Here is an 18,210-nt window from a genome sequence, read left to right on the forward strand (position 1 = left end):
AGCAAAGGAAATCCAATCATTGCCTCCAGAACTGTTCTTGACGACTTTCCCAACAGACAACACAGGCCCTCAATCATCAACGATGGCATTGAAATTCCTGTCATTAGATCAACACTGGAACTTCAAAAAGCAGACTGGGAAATCTTCCAAAGGTCAATTGACACCAACAACATCAGGTGGATTCCGCCAACCGCCAATGCCTTCAACAGATTTATAGGAATTATTAAAGCTGCCCCAAAACGCAGTATACCTCGAGGGTTTAGATAGACATATATTCCTTGTTGAATGGAAGAAAGTGAGGCTCTCTACCAGGAGTATTCGCTGAACAAGAATCTAGTCACAGCCACTGCAATGCTGGAGTCCTTGAACTCGGTGAGACGTGAAAGGTGGAGGTGTCTTGTGGAGAAGACTAACTTCACTCCAGCAGGAAAGTATGGGCCCTGTTCCGTCCACTTGGTGGGGCAAACCCCGCCTATAAGCACAGGACGACCATCGGAGTGGATGACATTGCATCCCACTTGATACAAACGTCAAAGGCTCCGGTGGACAAAGAATTTCGATGACCGGTGAAGTGGCAGCTTTCGACAAACTTGATGGTGGCACCGAGATAGTCATCTATGTCTGATCTATTCACCTTGGACGAACTGAAGGCGGCCCTGTTGACAACCAAATCTGGAAAAGCTGCTGGACTAGATGGTGTTTACCATGAATTCATAACGGCACTGGGTCCCTAAGCGAAAAGATGGTTGACCTCCTTCGTCTCTGACATACTGGCAACCTGTAAAATTCCATCTATTTGGAGGGCTTCCGGAGCAGTTATAACTGCTGCGACCAAGTGGCAGCTTTAACAACGCACATCAAAGCAGATTCCAGCGTTAGCTCAAGACCGCTGTCGCACTCGTGGACCTGTGAGTGGCGTATGACACAGTATGGAAGCATAGATACATAGATACATAGAAGATAGGAGCAGGAGTAGGCCATTCGGCCCTTCGTGCCTGCTCCGCCATTCGATGAGATCATGGCTGATCCTTTAATTCAGTATCCCGTCCCCGCCTTCTCTCCGTAACCCTTAACCCCTTTTGCCCGTAGAAATATATCTAATTCCCTCTTAAATATATTTAATGAGCTGGCGTACACTGCCCTCTGTGGCAATGAGTTCCACAGGTTCACCACTCTCTGAGTGAAGAAATTCCCCCTCATCTCTGTCCTAAATGGTTTAGCCCTTATCCTTAAATTATGTCCTCTAGTTCTGTTCTCACCCGCCAAGGGAAACATTCCTTCTGCATCCAGTCTGTCTAGACCTGTCAGAATTTTATACACTTCTATGAGGTCCCCTCTCAATCTTCTAAACTCCAGTGTGTACATCCCTAAACTACATAGTCTCTCCTCATAGGTCATTCCCGCCATTCCTGGTATCAGTCTGGTGAATCGCCGCTGCACCCCCTCCATGGCAAGAACATCCTTCCTCAGATGAGGCGACCAAAACTGTACACAGTACTCGAGGTGTGGTCTCACCAGTGCCCTGTACAGCTGCAGCAAGGTATCCCTGTTCCTGTATTCTAACCCATTTGCTATGAAGGCCAGCATACCGTTTGCCTTCTTGACCGCCTGTTGCACCTGCATGCTCGCCTTCAGTGACTGGTGTACAAGAACACCCAGGTCTCTCTGTACTTCCCCCTCTCCCAATCTATTGCCATTTAAATAATAATTTGCCCTCCCGTTCCTGCACCCAAGGTGGATAACTTCGCACTTGTCCACATTATAGTGCATCTGCCATTTATCCGCCCAATCGCCCAGTCTGTCCAAATCGCTCTGGAGCTTCCTGGTCTCTTCCTCTGAGCCCACCCCCCCTCCTAGTTTAGTGTCGTCTGCAAATTTGGAAATGCTGCATCCGACTCCCTGATCCAGGTCATTAATGTAAATTGTGAACAGCTGGGGGCCCAGGACAGATCCCTGTGGTACCCCACTTGTTACTGCCTGCCATTCAGAAAATGAGCCGTTTATTCCAACTCTCTGTTTTCTATCTGACAGCCAGTTCCCTATCCACGCCAAAACTTTCCCCTTTATCCCATGAGCCTCAATTTTCCATGCTAATCTTTTATGTGGGACCTTATCGAAGGCCTTTTGGAAGTCCAGGTACACCACATCTACTGGCTCTCCCCCATCTATTCTACCAGTTACTCCCTCAAAAAATTCCAATAGATTAGTCAAGCACGATTTACCCTTTGTAAATCCATGTTGACTCTGTCCTATCCTGTCCCCATTTGCTAAGTGCTCCGCTATTTCATCCTTAATGATGGACTCCAGCATTTTGCCCACAACTGATGTAAGGCTTACAGGTCTGTAATTACCTGCTTTTTCCCTACCCCCCTTTTTGAATAGTGGGGTAACGTTAGCTACCCTCCAATCCATCGGCACTGTTCCCGAGTCTAATGAATTCTGAAAAATCATCCTTAGTGCATCCGCTATCTCTAGGGCCACCTCCTTCAGTACCCTAGGATGCATGTTATCAGGCCCTGGGGATTTGTCCACCTTCAATCCCTTTAGCTTCCTTAACACCATATCCTTAGAGATATTGATTTGCGTCAGTTCCTCCTTTGCCAATGTCCCTATTTTTCCCGATATCCCAGGGAGGTTTTTTGTGTCTTCCTTCGTAAAGACTGACCCAAAGTATGCATTTAGTTGATCTGCCATTTCCTTATTTCCCATTATATATTCCCCCGTATCTGACTGCAATGGACCAACTTTGGTTTTCACCAGTCTTTTCCTTTTGATATATTTATAAAAGCTTTTGGAGTTAGTTTTTATATTTTCCGCCAGCTTGTTTTCGTAAGCTATTTTGCCCCTCTTGATTATGCCCTTTGCCCTCCTTTGCTCTATCTTAAACTGTTCCCAATCTTCCGCTCTGGCGCTTTTTTTGGCTATTTTATACGCCCTATCTTTGGATTTTATGCTGTCTCTAATTTCCCCTGTTATCCACGGTTGAGTCACCTTTTTAGATTTCCTTTTATGCCAGATTGGTATAAACAATTTTTGCAATTTTGTCATTCTATCTTTAAATGTTTGCCATTGTTTATCTACCTCCAGTCCTCCCAGGAACGTTGTCCAATCAGACCTACTCAGTTCCCGTCTCATGGCATCATAATTCCCCTTGTTTAAATTCAGGACCTTAGTCTCTGAGTCAATTTCTTCGCTCTCCATTTCGAGTGAGAAATCGATCATGTTATGATCGCTCTGACCCAAGGGTCCCCGTACAACAAGATTACTGATTAGTCCCTTCTCATTGCACAGTACCCAGTCCAATATAGCCTGTTCCCGAGTTGGTTCCTCGACATATTGATCCAGATAACCATCCCTTAAACACTCAAGGAATTCCTCCTCCTCATTATTTTTACTGATTAGGCTAGTCCAATCTATATGTAAGTTAAAGTCACCTATGATGACAGCTGTGCTCTTATTGCACGCTTCTCTAATTTCCCTCGTGATGCCCTCCCTAACCTCTATTTTACTATTTGGAGGCCTATATACCACTCCTATTAATGTTTTTCGCCCCTCGCTATTTCTTAGCTCCACCCATATAGATTCTGTATTAACTGAGTTAATATCCTTCTTTTCAATTGCATTTATCCCCTTTTTTACTAGCAATGCTACCCCTCCTCCCTTTCTTTTTTGTCGATGCACTGCTTTTCAAGCTCTCCACCATTTTACCCTGCAGGACAACGTACCATCTTCTCAACTCCATGCTTAGCAACCGACGCTTCCGTGTGTACACTGGCACTCAGAAGAGCAGATATAGGACATTGAACAATGGACTTCCACAGGATTCTGTCTTGGCACCGATGTTGTTCAATGTTTACATCAGTGACCTGCCCGAAACAGAGTCCCGCAAGTTCGTATACACTGATGACGTTGCCCTGGCCACGCAAAACATGAATCTGTCCATCACCGAGGAGACCCTAACCAGTGATTTACAGAGGATGGAGGCCTACTTCCGCCAAACCCACAAAAGACCGTCACCTTGACATTCCACATCAACACCTATCAAGCAAACCAAGCTTTGAAAGTCTCCTTTTGCAGCACAGAGGTAAACCATGCCAAAAATCCTCCCTATTTAGGAGTCATGCTCAATCACACCCTGTCCTATAGACAGCATCTTCAGAACCTTGGGAAGAAACTAAAGAGTAGGGTCAACTTGATCTAGAAACTCGCCACATGGGGAGCAGATGCTCAAACCCTTCGTACGGCAGCACCGCCCTGGTGTACTCTACAGTGGAGTACTGCTCTCCGGCATGGCTATCAAGTCCGCATGTCAAATCTGTTGATGTCCAGCTGAATTCTACTATGAGAATTATCACCGGTACGCTTTTATCAACACTAACACCTTGGCTGCCTGTGCTTGCAAACGTCACACCACCGCACCTATGCCACGAATATGCAGCCTCCAGAGAATACAACTGCTACACCAGCAAAGACAAGCCAATCCAGGCCAACTTGACCAACCTACCACCAACCCGTCTCAAATCTAGAAGGCCATTTTGGACCGTCGCCGAAGCCCTTCAGTGATCTCCCCTCAGCCTTGATGACCGATGGCGAAATGCTTAGAAGAACTGTGACATACAGCATGGATTACTTATAGAGGACTCCACAGTACAACCTGAAGGATCAAACCTTTCTTGCAAACAGTGGACAACCATCAACCCCATTAAAATCGTTCATGGTAGATGCTGCCACCTTCTCCATAGATGGAAGATTAAAACATCCCAATCATGCGACTGTGGAGCTCCTAATCAGACCCTGGAGCACATCATTGAGCACTGCCCTCAGAGGAAATTCGCAGGCAGCCTACAAGATATCCACGCTGTTACACCAGAAGCTTTGGCCTGGATATCTGACTTCAATATTGACATTTGATTTGCTTTGCTGCTACCATATGAAAGAAGAAGAATGTGGCTTTGCCCATCATTAGTTTAAAATTATATTTGCCATAATTTCAATGGGATGAAAATGAAGTTATTTTTTTCAAAATAATATACTTTATTATATTTTTGGTTCTCTCTGACAGTCTTTAATAAAGAACAGTTAGCATGGATTTCAGAAAGGGAGGCCATGCTTAACCAATCTTACTACACTTTTTAAAGAAGTAACAAAGAGTAGACAAGGGCAATGTAGTAGATGTAATATATTTGGATTTTCAAAAGGTCTTCAATAAGGTAGCTATCAGTAGACTCATGACTAAGGTCAAATCATTTTGAGTCAGGCAACAAGGAGTAGAATAGATAGCAAACTGGCTACAAAACAGAAAACTGAGTGTAAGGGTTAAGGATAGTTACTCAGATTGGCAATCAGTGGATAGTGATGTTCCACAGCGATCGTTGCTGTGACCACTGTTGTTCACCAATGGCAAATTAATTTCAATATAGATAAGTGTGAGGTGTTACATTTTGTTCAGAAGAATAAGGAGGTAACATACTGCTTAGAAAATAAAAGTCCAGTGGGTTAGAGGAGCAAAGGGATCTAGGGGTACAGATACATAAATCACTAAAAGTAGCGACACAGATTAATAAAGCCGTACTAAAAGCGCACCAAGGACTGGGGCTCATTTTTAGAGGCAGAGAAGTTATGTTAAACTTGTATCGAACCTTAGTTAGACCACACTTGGAGTACTGTGCATAGTTCTCAATATTATAAAAAGGATATAGAGGGACTGGAGAAAGTGCAAAAAAGATTCACAAGGATGATACCAGAAGTGAGAGAACATACTTATCACGAAAGGCTGAACAGACGGAGTCTTCTCTGTGGAAAAGAGAAGGCTGAGGTGTGACCTAATAGAGGTCTATTATGAAGGGGTTTGATATGGTAGAGAACATGTTTCCACTTGTGGGGGGAGATCAAAAGTAGCAGCCATAAATATAAGATAGTCGCCAATAAATCCAGTAGGGAATTCAGGAGAAACGTCTTTACCCAAAGAGTGGTAAGAATGTGGAACTCGCTACCACAGGGAGTGATTGAGGCGAATAGTGCAGATGCATTTAAGGGGAAACTAGATAAGCACACGAGAGAGAAAGTCATAGAAGGATGTGCTGATCGGGTTAGATGAAGAGGGGAAGGGGGAAGCTTGTGTGGAACATAAACGCTGGCATAGACCAGGTAGGCCAAATGGCCTGTTTCTGTGCTGTAGACTCTACGTAACTCTATGTAGGACAGTTAAAGTATCAATAGTATTTTTCAAGTGTAGGTCAGCTTCCTCAGCTTCTACTATCTTTTTTTAGAAGAGAGAGTATGCAATGCATTGTAGGGTGTTAATTGGCACCTGGGGTTCCCATTCGAAGGTATGGACTAAATCATTGTGGGGTATCTAAGGTAGTGCTTGATCATTTTCAGATTCTTTTTATACATGTAGATTTATGTGAAGGATTAGGTTGAGGTTTTATGTAATTATACGAACTAGTGAGTAAACACTGTGAGGAGTGAGAGGTGGTGGTATCATGGCAAAGTCAGATTCTGTTTTCATTTGAGTTTACAGGGTGTATTTCCAGCAGGAGAAATTTGGACTTGAGTCTTGAAAGGAGGAGACTGATCTTATAAATGTACATAAGATAGTAAACTGTATCGAAAAGATAAAGCTGGAAAATTACTTCAAACTTGCTTTATTGATTGCTGTGCTTCATTTAGACAGAGATGTTGAGTCTAGCCAGACCTTTTTCAATTTTGGCCGTAACTATTTCAACATCATTAGTGGAGTATGTACATTGCCCATTTTTCTTTCCTATGTACAGTTCCTTGCACTGGTCTGTATTAAATTTCATTAGCTACTGTTCCACCCATTACATATTGTACCCAACTCATTTTGTATTTCTGACCTGCCTCGTCAGAATCACCTTCTCCTCTTGGTTTAGTACCATCTGCCAGTTTGACCAATTTGCAACAAGTAACCAGTGTAAGGGGCATACAGTTTTAATACTGACCTCTATAACTAATCAGTTACAATATGTTTCCCAGTTTGTCTAGGAGGCAAGTACATTCATTAATGAAGTTGGAAACTTGACCTTTTATGGAAGTATGGGCAGATTTTCAATATGCTTTCGGGGTGGGAGAGTAGGGAATACAAGAAATACTAAGGTCAGATTTCCAAGGTGCTATGGTGGGACAAAGATGTAAGAAAAAAATCTGAGTGCTCTTAACAGCCTGCATGCAGAATGGCAAATTCCCAGTGCAGAGGATTGAGAGTTTGAATTCCATCCGTAACTGATTTAGTGAGCTTTGAGAGATCTTAGTTGGACCATTTGAGTAACTGCTGCATGACAGTGGAGCTATACTATCTCATGAGATGGAAAACTAACCAGACCAGCAAAGGCAAGCTATCTAATGAAAGACAATGAGGTTAAACTGAAAAAGAAAGGAAAAGGTTTTTTTTAAGTAATAATTGAAAATAAAAACCAGTGTCTAGTGGAAGATCAGCAGAATTTACCAGACCAGTACATATACAGAAATCTCTTGTAGAACTGGAAGATAGATTAGTGCTGCTATGGATCTACATCTGTGATCCCTATGTTGGTATGGGTCCAGGAGCAATGAGTGACTGTGCGAAAATCAGTCCTGTCTCTTCACACATTTGCCAGTTGACAAGAATTACACCCTTAAAATTTACAATTAAAAAAAGTTTTGTTCCTTCAACAAACCAGTCTCTAATTTCTTCACATGCCAGTGTAATTCATGAAAATTGCAGACATGAGGAAATTTGAAAGAGCTCGTCAGTACTGTATTAAATAAGATGAATATTTAGCTTTCTCAAAGACATAAAGAAAAAAGTATGAGTATCACAGAAACCTCACAGTACAGATAGAGGCCATTTCGGCCCATCGAGCCTGCACCGACACATATCCCACCCGATCCCCGTAACCCCACGTATTTAATCCGCCTAACACTAAGGGTCAATTTTTTTTTATCATAGCCAATCAACCCGCACATCTTTGGACTGTGGGAGGAAACCAGAGCACCCGGAGAAAACCCATGCAAACACAGGGAGAATGTGCAAACTCCACACAGACAGTCACCTGAGGCCGGATTCGAACCCGGGTCCCTGGCGCTGTGAGGCAACAGTGCTAACCACTATGCCACCGTGCTGCCCTAGTACAGGAAACTCTTGTTTAAACGGCACCTAAATATCTGGAATTCTCTATTAACCAGCAAAATTCATACGCCAAAAACAACACCTCAATAACCGGAAATGTTGCCGAGTCCGAGTCAGAGTCTCCCGCGGTGGCCGAGTTAGTCGGTGGGGGGTAGTTCTCCAAACCGCCACTACTCGGCTTCTTGGCGCTGTCGGAAGTCATTAAAGAGTTATGGATTCCCCTCAACTGGCAGTACTGTACTTAATCAAGCATCTTCCACCATCCATTTAACACAACATTCTGCAGGTGAATACCCAATTACTGTATACTGCACATTTCTTGATTTTTTTAATTTTTGTTTGTTAAAATTAGCCTCGGTAGATAACCCTCTCCGTCATCCGGAATTTTTAATCAACCGGCACCATCCCGGTCCTGTTGGTGCCGGATACCAAAGAGTTTCCTGTATGTAGTTTGAGAGACTAATCCTACTTGTGGATCTGATGAGCTGGTAAAGACATATTAACGCAATTTGAAAATATAGATTAAGACCAGAAGGTGACTGTGGTAAGGGTTAAAATAAGAGCATATTCCATTTCCTGCTATTTATTGATGGGAATTCTTCAAGGAAACTGAGTGTTTTTCTGTTGCTTATTGGCATTTGTCCAAGAAAATACTTAGTAGCGTTCTATTTAACACACACAGTACTGAATGCGTCTCTTTCAATTACTTTGACTTAATTGTCATTGCTTAAAAGGAACTTCATAATTTTATATATTACTGATATTGAGAGAACGTTTGTTTATTTAGTGGTAACAGACCCGTTACTACTTACTTATTTGAACCAATGTAATTGTAGAGCTTAAATAAAAACAGAAAATGCTGGAAATACTCAGCAGGTCAGGCATCATCTGTGGAGAGAGAAACAGAGTTAACGTTTCAAGTCGATGACCCTTCGTCAGAATTGTAGAGCTTGTATTTTACAAAACTGTCAGTACTTCCTGTTGTTGTCTTTTTTTTTGAATAGGGGTATTCTACACCCACTTGACTCCTACTGTGTCATTTCCTCATAGGCTTATTAGGCAATGTTATAATCTGGTGTTGCACCCTTGTTATTTTTCCTCAATAATCTGATCAACATGAGCTGAGACTCTGGAGGTAAGAAAGTAGTCTTTATAGTGCATAGGAGTGAAGATGGTCAGCTAGACAATGTCCCAATGTCACTGACATCATAATTACCTTGGGGCAGGATCCTTTGTGAGATTTCCCACACAGATTGTTACCATCGGGATAGTTTCCTTTGTGTGGAGAATGCCTTTATTTAAAAGGTGAACATGATGCTTTTTGAAGCCCAGGTAATCTCATCAGTTGGCACTTCAAGAAGGTAGGAATGATTGGACATTAAGTGCAGGAATTTAGGTCACTAAAGAAAAGTTGTCCTAACTCTTGTGGCATAATGGCTATAACTCCATTTATATTTTCTAATAGTAACCCTGGGCATACTGAAATATTTAATTTTTGCTTTTAAAATAGAATTATTTTGACCGTGGACCATCTTCAAATTTATAATGCTGAATGCAGTAAAAACAAATTTAGACAGTTTATGAAGCGCTAAACCTTTCATAGATCATAATCTTGGAATATTTTCAGTTTGTTCAGATTATGTTTTTATTTTGGTGTGGAAGTGTTACTGCAATCCCCAAAAGTTGCTTCAACAGAAATTTGGGATTTTCTTCATCATGACCCTTTTTGTAATCTTGTGTGTGGCCATTCTTGGAAGAAGAATATCAGGGAAGCTTTGTTTATTTCTGTTGGTGATTAATTTTCGCTTGTTTTGTCTTCATCAGTTATGTGTTCACTTATAAATCCACTAGACTCTTAATTTATTATTTTACTAGATGATGAACCAGGCAGAAGGACAACAAAAGAACCTTGTGCAGTCAATAGAATCTCTCCCACCTTGTGGGCCTCTCTCTGCATTGGATCAAGATTTGCTGCTTTTGAAAGCTACCTCAGCTGCTACCATGAACTGCCTTGGTGAATGCTTGAACATTCTACAGCAGAGTGCACAGCAAGCAGCCCAGCACAGCAAAAGATTGTCAACAGGTGAGTATAATGGTGTTGTGAATCAGTGGTAGCCTAGTAGAATATTGGGTTCCCAGTTCCATCCCACAACTGTGTTCGAATCAGTGGGCCTAATTTGGCTAAGTTTTACTAGCTTTTATTTGGGATGCGAGCTAGACACTACATGGAGAACATTACCAGAAAATGTATCCCTTGTTCATCACAGAGGGATATTAATACCTGTTGCAAGGAAGTCTAGGTCCCAGACTGCACTGAATTATTGGCTGAAGGAAAAGTTGTGCTTGTATGAAAAGTTAAGATTGGTGGCTGTGGAGAAATATAGATGGTTATACTTTGCCTCTCTGAAAGTGGGAGATAGGAATTGAGGTGATATAAAAAGGGGACAATTGCAAATAAGAAGGGAAAAGCACAAGAAGTATTGTGGCTGAAATTGTTTGATTGTGATATTACCATAGAATTTGTACTGTCAAAGGCTATTGTAAATCTTAGTTTGCATCATTCATGTACCACTAGCATAAGCCCAGGTTGTATCATTGGTATATGGATAACTAGCTGGGGGGGCCCAGCGTTGCCAGGGCAATTTTGGGCCACGCAGTTTACGGCTGGGCGCTACCGCTCCCCCGCTCTGTGTCGCTCTTTCCCTCCGTGACCCTCTCTCTCTCCCTCCCCCTCTCTCTCCGTGCCCCTCTCTCTCCCTGCCCCTCTCTCTCCCTGCCCCTCTCTCTCCCTGCCCCTCTGTCTCTCCCCCCCCCCCCCCCCCCGGTCTCTGTCCCTGCCCCGGTCTGTCCCCTCTCTCTCTCCCTCCCTCTCACTCTCCTGCTCTCCCCTCCCTCCCCCTGTCTCTCCCTGCTTTGCTCTCTGTCCCTCCCTCCCCTCTCCCTCCCTAGCGCCTGAGGCCTGGTGCCGTTGTGATAATTTGGGACCAGGGGAAGGGCTTTGAAAACTGAGCCCGGCCGCGGTGGACGTGCGGGGCCTAGTGGTTGAGGCCCAGCCAGGCTCTGGGGCCGAGATGGACCCCAGCTGCGCTCCCGGTGCGGCAGGGCGCCGTGCCGCAGTTAACGGCCGGCCGCTGATGCTCCCCCGCCCGCACTGTGTCTCGGGCCGAGCGGTTGTGAGGCCCGGCCCGAGTGACTCCAACTCACCTCCCGCTCCCGGAGCCGCAATGTGGGGGTTTGTTTGGCTGGTGCTGTCGCTGTGGGGATGAAGAAAATGGCGGCGAAGTTTCTGGAGGCTGCACGTTAGGGATGTATAACCAGCATAATACAGATGATGTGCTAATAGTACTTTTCCTGGATGTCTATTGGTTTCCCTGTTGTCAATTGTTCTTCATGGAGAAATATGACAGCAGGCGGGAATAGGTGCAGAGTGAGCGGGTAATCGACATTTCTATGTGCCAATTTTCAAAATGGAAGCGGCAGAATAAAAAGAGAGAAATGGAAAACTGTCGCAGCTTCCAAAGATTTTCTTTTTGTTCCTTAATTTGGAATGGGAGTTTTTTGAGAATTTGGTAAAATGCATTGTGTGTATTTGCTGTGTTTGTGTTTTTGATTGTTTGCTTTTTAGTGAATGTAAAATTTGAATCAAGCAGCATGCTTTGTCCTATAAACACATCAAAGCAAACCAGATGCAAGACTGTTAATGTTGTAGATAGAATAAGTAATTTCAAAGATGTGTTTTGAGTTTCAACTGATCAGTTTAAAAAAAATATGTAATTGTCATTCCATCATTCAATTACGACCTCTGCAGTTTGTTTGAATATTTAGGGGAGGGAGAAGATATACTCCCAAGGAAACACTCCAAACAAAGATTGTGGTTTACTCTGGGTTTAAAATTTGTTCACAAGCATGTGGAACAGATTAGTGTCTCGGGTGCCTGATGCCATCAAGTATAGCTTCCTTTCCACAGTGGTTAACAATACATAGATTGCAAAACTCATGTTTGCAGTTTATAACCCCAGATATCAGGATGCAATCGCAGCCCAGAAAATTTTGTTTCACAGGCATGCTCATCTTAGAATTTTTCTGTGAGGGACTCATTCTTTCCACCAGATGATGCTTTGTTCACCGAAAGAAAGTATGACTTAGTGGATGTTTACAGTGTATTAGCCATCTTATGTGGACTGAAAGAATGCTTTTTTGTTGAAGATAGATTTTGGATATTGACTGTCATCCAACAAGAGGAAATTACCTAGGGGTGCTTCCCTTTAAGAAATGGTCTCATTTAAAGTTGACGTGTCTTTGTCCACCCTCACTGTATGATTACAGTCTTGCTCTGAACCTTGTGCTCAGTTCTTAATCTGGAAAACAGTAACCCGAGATTCAAAATATGGCAAAGAAACAAAACCTTGGAATATAGAAGTAGATGAAAAACCCAATACAAAAAGAAAATACTGCAGATGCTGGAAATCTGAAATAAAAACAGAAAATGCTGGAGATACTCAGCAGGTCAGGCAGCATCTGTGAAGAGAGAAACAGAGTTAACGTTTCAGGTCGATGATGCCTGACCTAGATAAAAACCCCACTTGGAACAGAATGTTGGTGGTGGCCAGCAGAGGATTTCTGTTTTCAGACCAGCATGAATCATTGCCACAACAAAGCACTTGTCAAGTTGTGTAGCCAAGGCAATAATGATGATGCATTATAAAGGCACGTGCTGTGTTGTGCTCAAGTTTGCTGCCTTACAAATAGCATTAGAGGAATCCTCTAGATGCTGATCCTGGAAGTGGCACAAGTAAAATGAATGCAACTTCCCTGCCAATCTGGAAAGAGATACTTTATTACAGTTCAACCTCTGCTTAGTAAAGACCATTTTCCCAAGGAAGCTCAGTTTAGATCTAGATTCAAAAACATCCAGGCAAAGAGGGCAGCAAAGGTTCAAAGAAAATAGCTTTGGATGCTGCTGCTATCCGCACACCTCAGTGACTCCTTACTGTTTCCAATGCTGGCAAATCTATTAGTAGGGACTGCATCTACTGTTTATAAATAGGTGGAACCTTGCCCTTTGATTGCTAGGTGTAGAAGGATGTTGAGGAAGGCTATACTCTCCACTTTAACAGGACATCCTGCTGCGCTCAGCCGAGTAATTTCTCTGGACTAGTTAGAAGTACTGTTACAAGAAGCTTTTGCTCTTACAGGAAGTTTTGTTTTCCCAAAATTTAGCACAGGTACCCTTAGCCTTGCAAAACTTGGGGTTCTACTCCCGTTACGTCTAGTGGCAAAAAGGGGGAGAATGTTGACCCATCTTGCATCTGGATTTGAAGAAAATGTTTACTGGGTTACTGTTACCACAGGCAATTCAGGCAACATATGTGGGGAGACTGGTTTGTGACTTTGGACCTCAAGTATGTGCACTTTCACGTTGGGATTTCAAAGTCCCACATTAAGTATTAGAGATCCAGTGTAAAGGAAGATCATTTATTAATACTGAGTCTTCTAGTAACCATCTGTGCAGGATGTGCAGCATCTGCTCTATCAAAGGAACCCAGTTTAAGACAGTTCTGGGTATTATTTTGCTGGTAACCCACTTTACCCATGCAGCTTGAATGCTTTCATCTCCTAGTAGGTGGACCACACCACTTTTGTTCTCAGTGAGCACTGGCACTTTAGTTAAACTTAGCTCCCAAATTCCCAGACTTCTCTGCTGTCAAGACTACGCTTCTCCACTAGACTAGTGATCACGAGAATATCAGTGCTAATTTGATCCTGTGAGCGACAACATCATTCATGTCTGAGGCCGGGACCCAGGAGCGAGGACGAGCCCAGCAGCGAGGTCAAGGCCAAAGAGTGGCGCAGCGTGGACCAGCAGCAGGGTCGAGGCCCAGGGAACGTGCGTCACGGGCCAACAGTGAGGTCGGGAGGACCACAACGCATCCTACGAAACCCAGGCAGAGAAGACCTGCAGGAAGGAGGGAGGACGACAGTAGCATTATGTTTGTGTGTGTGTGTGTGCTAGGCCATTGTAGCAGAGCCTGGTCTCCAGTCATCTTGGATCCCCTTGCCATTGGACCAAGACCTTGCTCAGTCAAGCCCGTGTGGTAGCTGGTGTGCAACAACCACCCCACGTTAAAAGAATTCACGCACAGGCATCTTCCACCCTTTAAAATGAAGTTCGAGACCTGGAACGTCAGGACCCTCATGGACAACCCCAACAGCGACAGACTGGAACGCCGCACTGCTATCGTTGCCTGGGAGCTCAGACGTTTCGACTGACATCGCTGCTCTAAGTGAGACCCGGCGGGCAGGGGAAGGCCAGCTCCAGGAGCAAGGCGGTGGTTACACCACCTTCTGGAAAGGCAAACCTGAAGAAGAACGTCACCTCCATGGGGTAGGCTTCGCCATAAAAAGTGAACTAGTTGGGCGTCTGAGACTCTCCGAGCGGTATAAACGAGCGCCTCATGACTCTTCGGCTCACCCTAGCCCGGAACCAGTGCGCTACGGTCATCAGTGCGTACGCTCCAACACTGGAAGCTACAGACAAGACCAAAGAGGAATTCTACTCCAGCCTCGAACAATCCTTGTCCCGAGTCCCAATGGGCGACAAGCTGACCTTCCTTGGTGACTTTAAGGCCAGAGTTGGAAAGGACACAGACTTCTGGGGAGGTGTGATCGGCAGAGAGGGGGTAGGGAAAGCCAACTCCAATGGTACCCTCCTCCTGTCAATGCTTAGAACATTGCCTTGTCATAACCAACCCTTTGTTCTGTCAGGCTTCATGGCAGCACCCTCGCTCCAAGCACTGGCATCTGCTGGACTATGCCATCATCCGAGCCAGGGACCGCAAGGACATCCGCATCACCTGCGCCATCACGAGCCGACGACTGCTGGACAGGCCACTGCCTAATCCGTTCTGTCATCTCCATCAATGTAGCCCCAAAACAGTGGCGGCAACAGAAACAGTGCCGCAGGAAAATCAATGCCGGAGCACTCAAAGACCCTGCAAAGAAGGCCCTATTCAGCCTGCGCCTCACAAACAACCTGGCGACTCCCAGTGATGCAGAGACACAGAGTGCCCACAGTGCCTGGTATGCACTCAAGGCCTCCATAATCAGCACCTGTGAAGAGACGCTCAGTCACTCGACCAGGAAACACCAAGACTGGTTCAACGAGAACGACCAGGAGATCCAGGAGCTAATAAACTGCAAGCGCAAGGCATTCCTGATCTGGAAACAGCAACACAACTCGAGAGCAGGAAAGCAGCTCTACAGACGCCTGAAGGCCAAGGTCCAACAAAAAACTTGCGACCTAAAGAACAGATGGTGGGTGGAGAAAACTGATACGCTTATCAATTACTTCATAAAAGGTGATGAGTCGAAGAAGAGATGACGAGTCGAAAGAAAAGATGAATAAGGCTTTTATTAGCTAAGAAGAGACCATGCTTCTTCGTGAGTGACTGAACAAGTCTGAACGAAACCCACACAGTGGTGGGTGGAGTCAGCTGAGGCATGCCTCCATACACAGCGCCACCCAGAGGTGGCAATATACAATACAGTGGTTTACCACATTCACCCCTTGTTTAATGTGAAGTCCGGCGGGGTGAAGGGTACTACAAGTTAAGTATCAGGAGGCCTTGTCTGACGTCCTGATCGTCGTGGTGGCGGCGGTGGTGTTGCAGCATCCGACGTCGGGTCTGGTGTCTGGGTGGTTGGCGAAGATTCCTGGGGCTTTGGCATGCCGTCTGCAGGGGTTGGGTTGGGAGGGGTGGTGGGGGATAACAGTGGTAAGGGGGATAACGGTGGTAAGGGGGATAACGGTGGTAATTCAGGGGTACCCGAGGGTGCGAGATCTCGTATGGAGACCGTGTCCTCCCGCCCGTCTGGGTATGTCACCCAGGCATACTGGGGGTTGGCGTGTAGGAGGTGCACCCGCTCGACCAGGGGGTCCGTTTTATGCGTCCTCACGTGCCTCCGCAGTAGGACGGGCCCAGGAGAAGTCAACCATGCCGGTAGCGAGGTTCCCGATGTAGACTTCCGGGGGAAAACGAACATTTTCTCATGAGGGGTCGCATTAGTGGCAGTACAAAGCAGTGACCGAATGGAGTGGAGCGCTGCAGGGAGGACCTCCTGCCAGCGGGAGGTCGGAAGGCCCTTAGATTTTAGTGCTAAGAGGACTGCCTTCCAAACCGTCGCGTTCTCCCTTTCCACCTGGCCGTTCCCCCGGGGGTTGTAACTGGTGGTCCTGCTCGTGGCGATACCTCTTGTTAGCAGGTACTGCCGAAGTTCGTCGCTCATGAACGATGAGCCCCTGTCGCTATGTATATAGCTGGGGAACCCGAACAGAGCGAAGATGTCATTCAGACACTTGATGACCGTGGTACTGGTCATGTCTGGGCAAGGGATGGCAAAGGGGAAACGGGAGTACTCATCAACTATGTTGAGGAAGTACACATTGCGGTCAGCGGAGGGGAGGGGCCCTTTAAAATCGACGCTCAGGCGTTCGAAGGGGCGGGTGGCCTTGATCAGGCTTGCTCTGTCCGGCCTATAGAAGTGCGGTTTGCACTCGGCGCAGATTTGGCAGCTCTTGGTCATGGTCCTGACCTCCTCGATGGAGTAGGGCAGGTTACGGGATTTGATAAAATGGAAAAACCTGGTGACCCCCGGGTGGCAGAGGTCATTGTGGAGGGACTGCAGCCTATCACTCTGCGCGTTGGCGCATGTACCACGTGATAGGGCATCTGGGGGCTCATTGAGTTTCCCTGGCCGATACAAGATATCATAATTGTAGGTGGAGAGTTCGATTCTCCACCTCAAGATCTTGTCGTTCTTGATTTTACCCCTCTGCTTATTATTAAACATAAAAGCTACTGAACGCTGGTCAGTGAGCAGGGTAAATCGTTTCCCGGCCAGGTAATGCCTCCAGTGACGCACCGCTTCTACAATAGCCTGGGCCTCCTTTTCGACGGAGGAGTGTCTCGTCTCGGGGCCCTGGAGGGTCCTTGAGAAAAAGGCCACGGGTCTGCCCGCCTGGTTAAGGGTCGCGGCTAGGGCGAAGTCGGAGGCATCGCTCTCCACTTGGAAGGGGATGGACTCATCCACCGCGTGCATTGCGGCCTTCGCGATATCGTTCTTGATAAGAGTGAAGGCTGCACACGCCTCTGGTGTCAGGGGGAAGGAGGTGGCTTTGATGAGGGGCCTGGCTTTGTCTGCATAGAGGGGCACCCACTGGGCGTAGTAGGAGAAAAACCCCAGGCATCTCTTCAGTGCTTTTTGGCAGTGGGGAAGGGGTAGCTCCATTAGGGGGCGCATTCTGTCGGGGTCGGGCCCGATGACTCCGTTCTCCACCACGCAGCCGAGGATGGCCAGGCGCTTGGTGTGAAACATACATTTTTCCTTATTGTACGTTAGGTTCAGCCGTTGGGCCGTACGGAGGAAATTTGCTAGATTAACGTCGTGGTCCTGCTGGTCGTGGCCGCAGATGGTGACGTTATCCAAATAGGGGAAGGTTGCCCGCAGCGCGTTCTGGTCAACCATTCGGTCCATCTCCCTTTGGAAGACCGAAACCCCGTTGGTGACGCCGAAGGGGACCCTAAGGAAGTGGTAGAGGCGGCCGTTTGCCTCGAAGGCAGTATACTGGCGGTCCTCATGGCGGATGGGCAGCTGGTGGTACGCTGACTTAAGGTCGATGGTGGAGAATACTTTGTATTGCGCAATCTGATTGACCATATCAGATATGCGAGGGAGGGGGTACGCGTCCAGCTGGGTGTACCGGTTTATGGTTTGGCTGTAGTCGATTACCATGCGGCGTTTTGCAGTGGTTTTAACGACTACAACCTGGGCTCGCCAGGGGCTAGTGCTACCTTCGATAATGCCCTCCTTCAATAGCCGCTCCACCTCAGAGCTGATAAAAGCTCTGTCCCCGGCACTGTACCGCCTGCTTTTGGTAGCGATGGGTTTACAGTCGCGGGTGAGGTTAGCGAACAGGGGAGGGGGGGGGACTTTTAATGTGGAAAGGCTGCAGACTGTGAGTGGGGGGAGGGGTCCACCGTATGCTAGTGTGACACTCTTAAGGTGGCACTGAAAATCCA

At 45.9% G+C, this 18,210-nt stretch overlaps 1 protein-coding gene across 5 annotated transcripts in view; it reads left to right on the top strand.

Annotated features, from left to right (window-relative positions):
- LOC147117737 (oxysterol-binding protein-related protein 10-like) overlaps positions 1-18,210 on the top strand; it is a 338,647-nt gene that overhangs the window by 171,601 nt on the left and 148,836 nt on the right. For all 5 annotated transcript variants that reach the window (XM_085988973.1, XM_085988974.1, XM_085988978.1 and 2 more), the window contains one exon: positions 10,007-10,214. In XM_085988973.1, coding sequence (XP_085845099.1) covers positions 10,007-10,214 — 208 coding nt within the window. The remainder of the gene's footprint in view (positions 1-10,006; positions 10,215-18,210) is intronic.

This window comes from Somniosus microcephalus, chromosome 5, assembly GCF_052327205.1.
Source record: "Somniosus microcephalus isolate GS21.2 chromosome 5, FLI_Smic_1.0, whole genome shotgun sequence".
NCBI classification, from domain to species: Eukaryota; Metazoa; Chordata; class Chondrichthyes; order Squaliformes; family Somniosidae; genus Somniosus; species Somniosus microcephalus.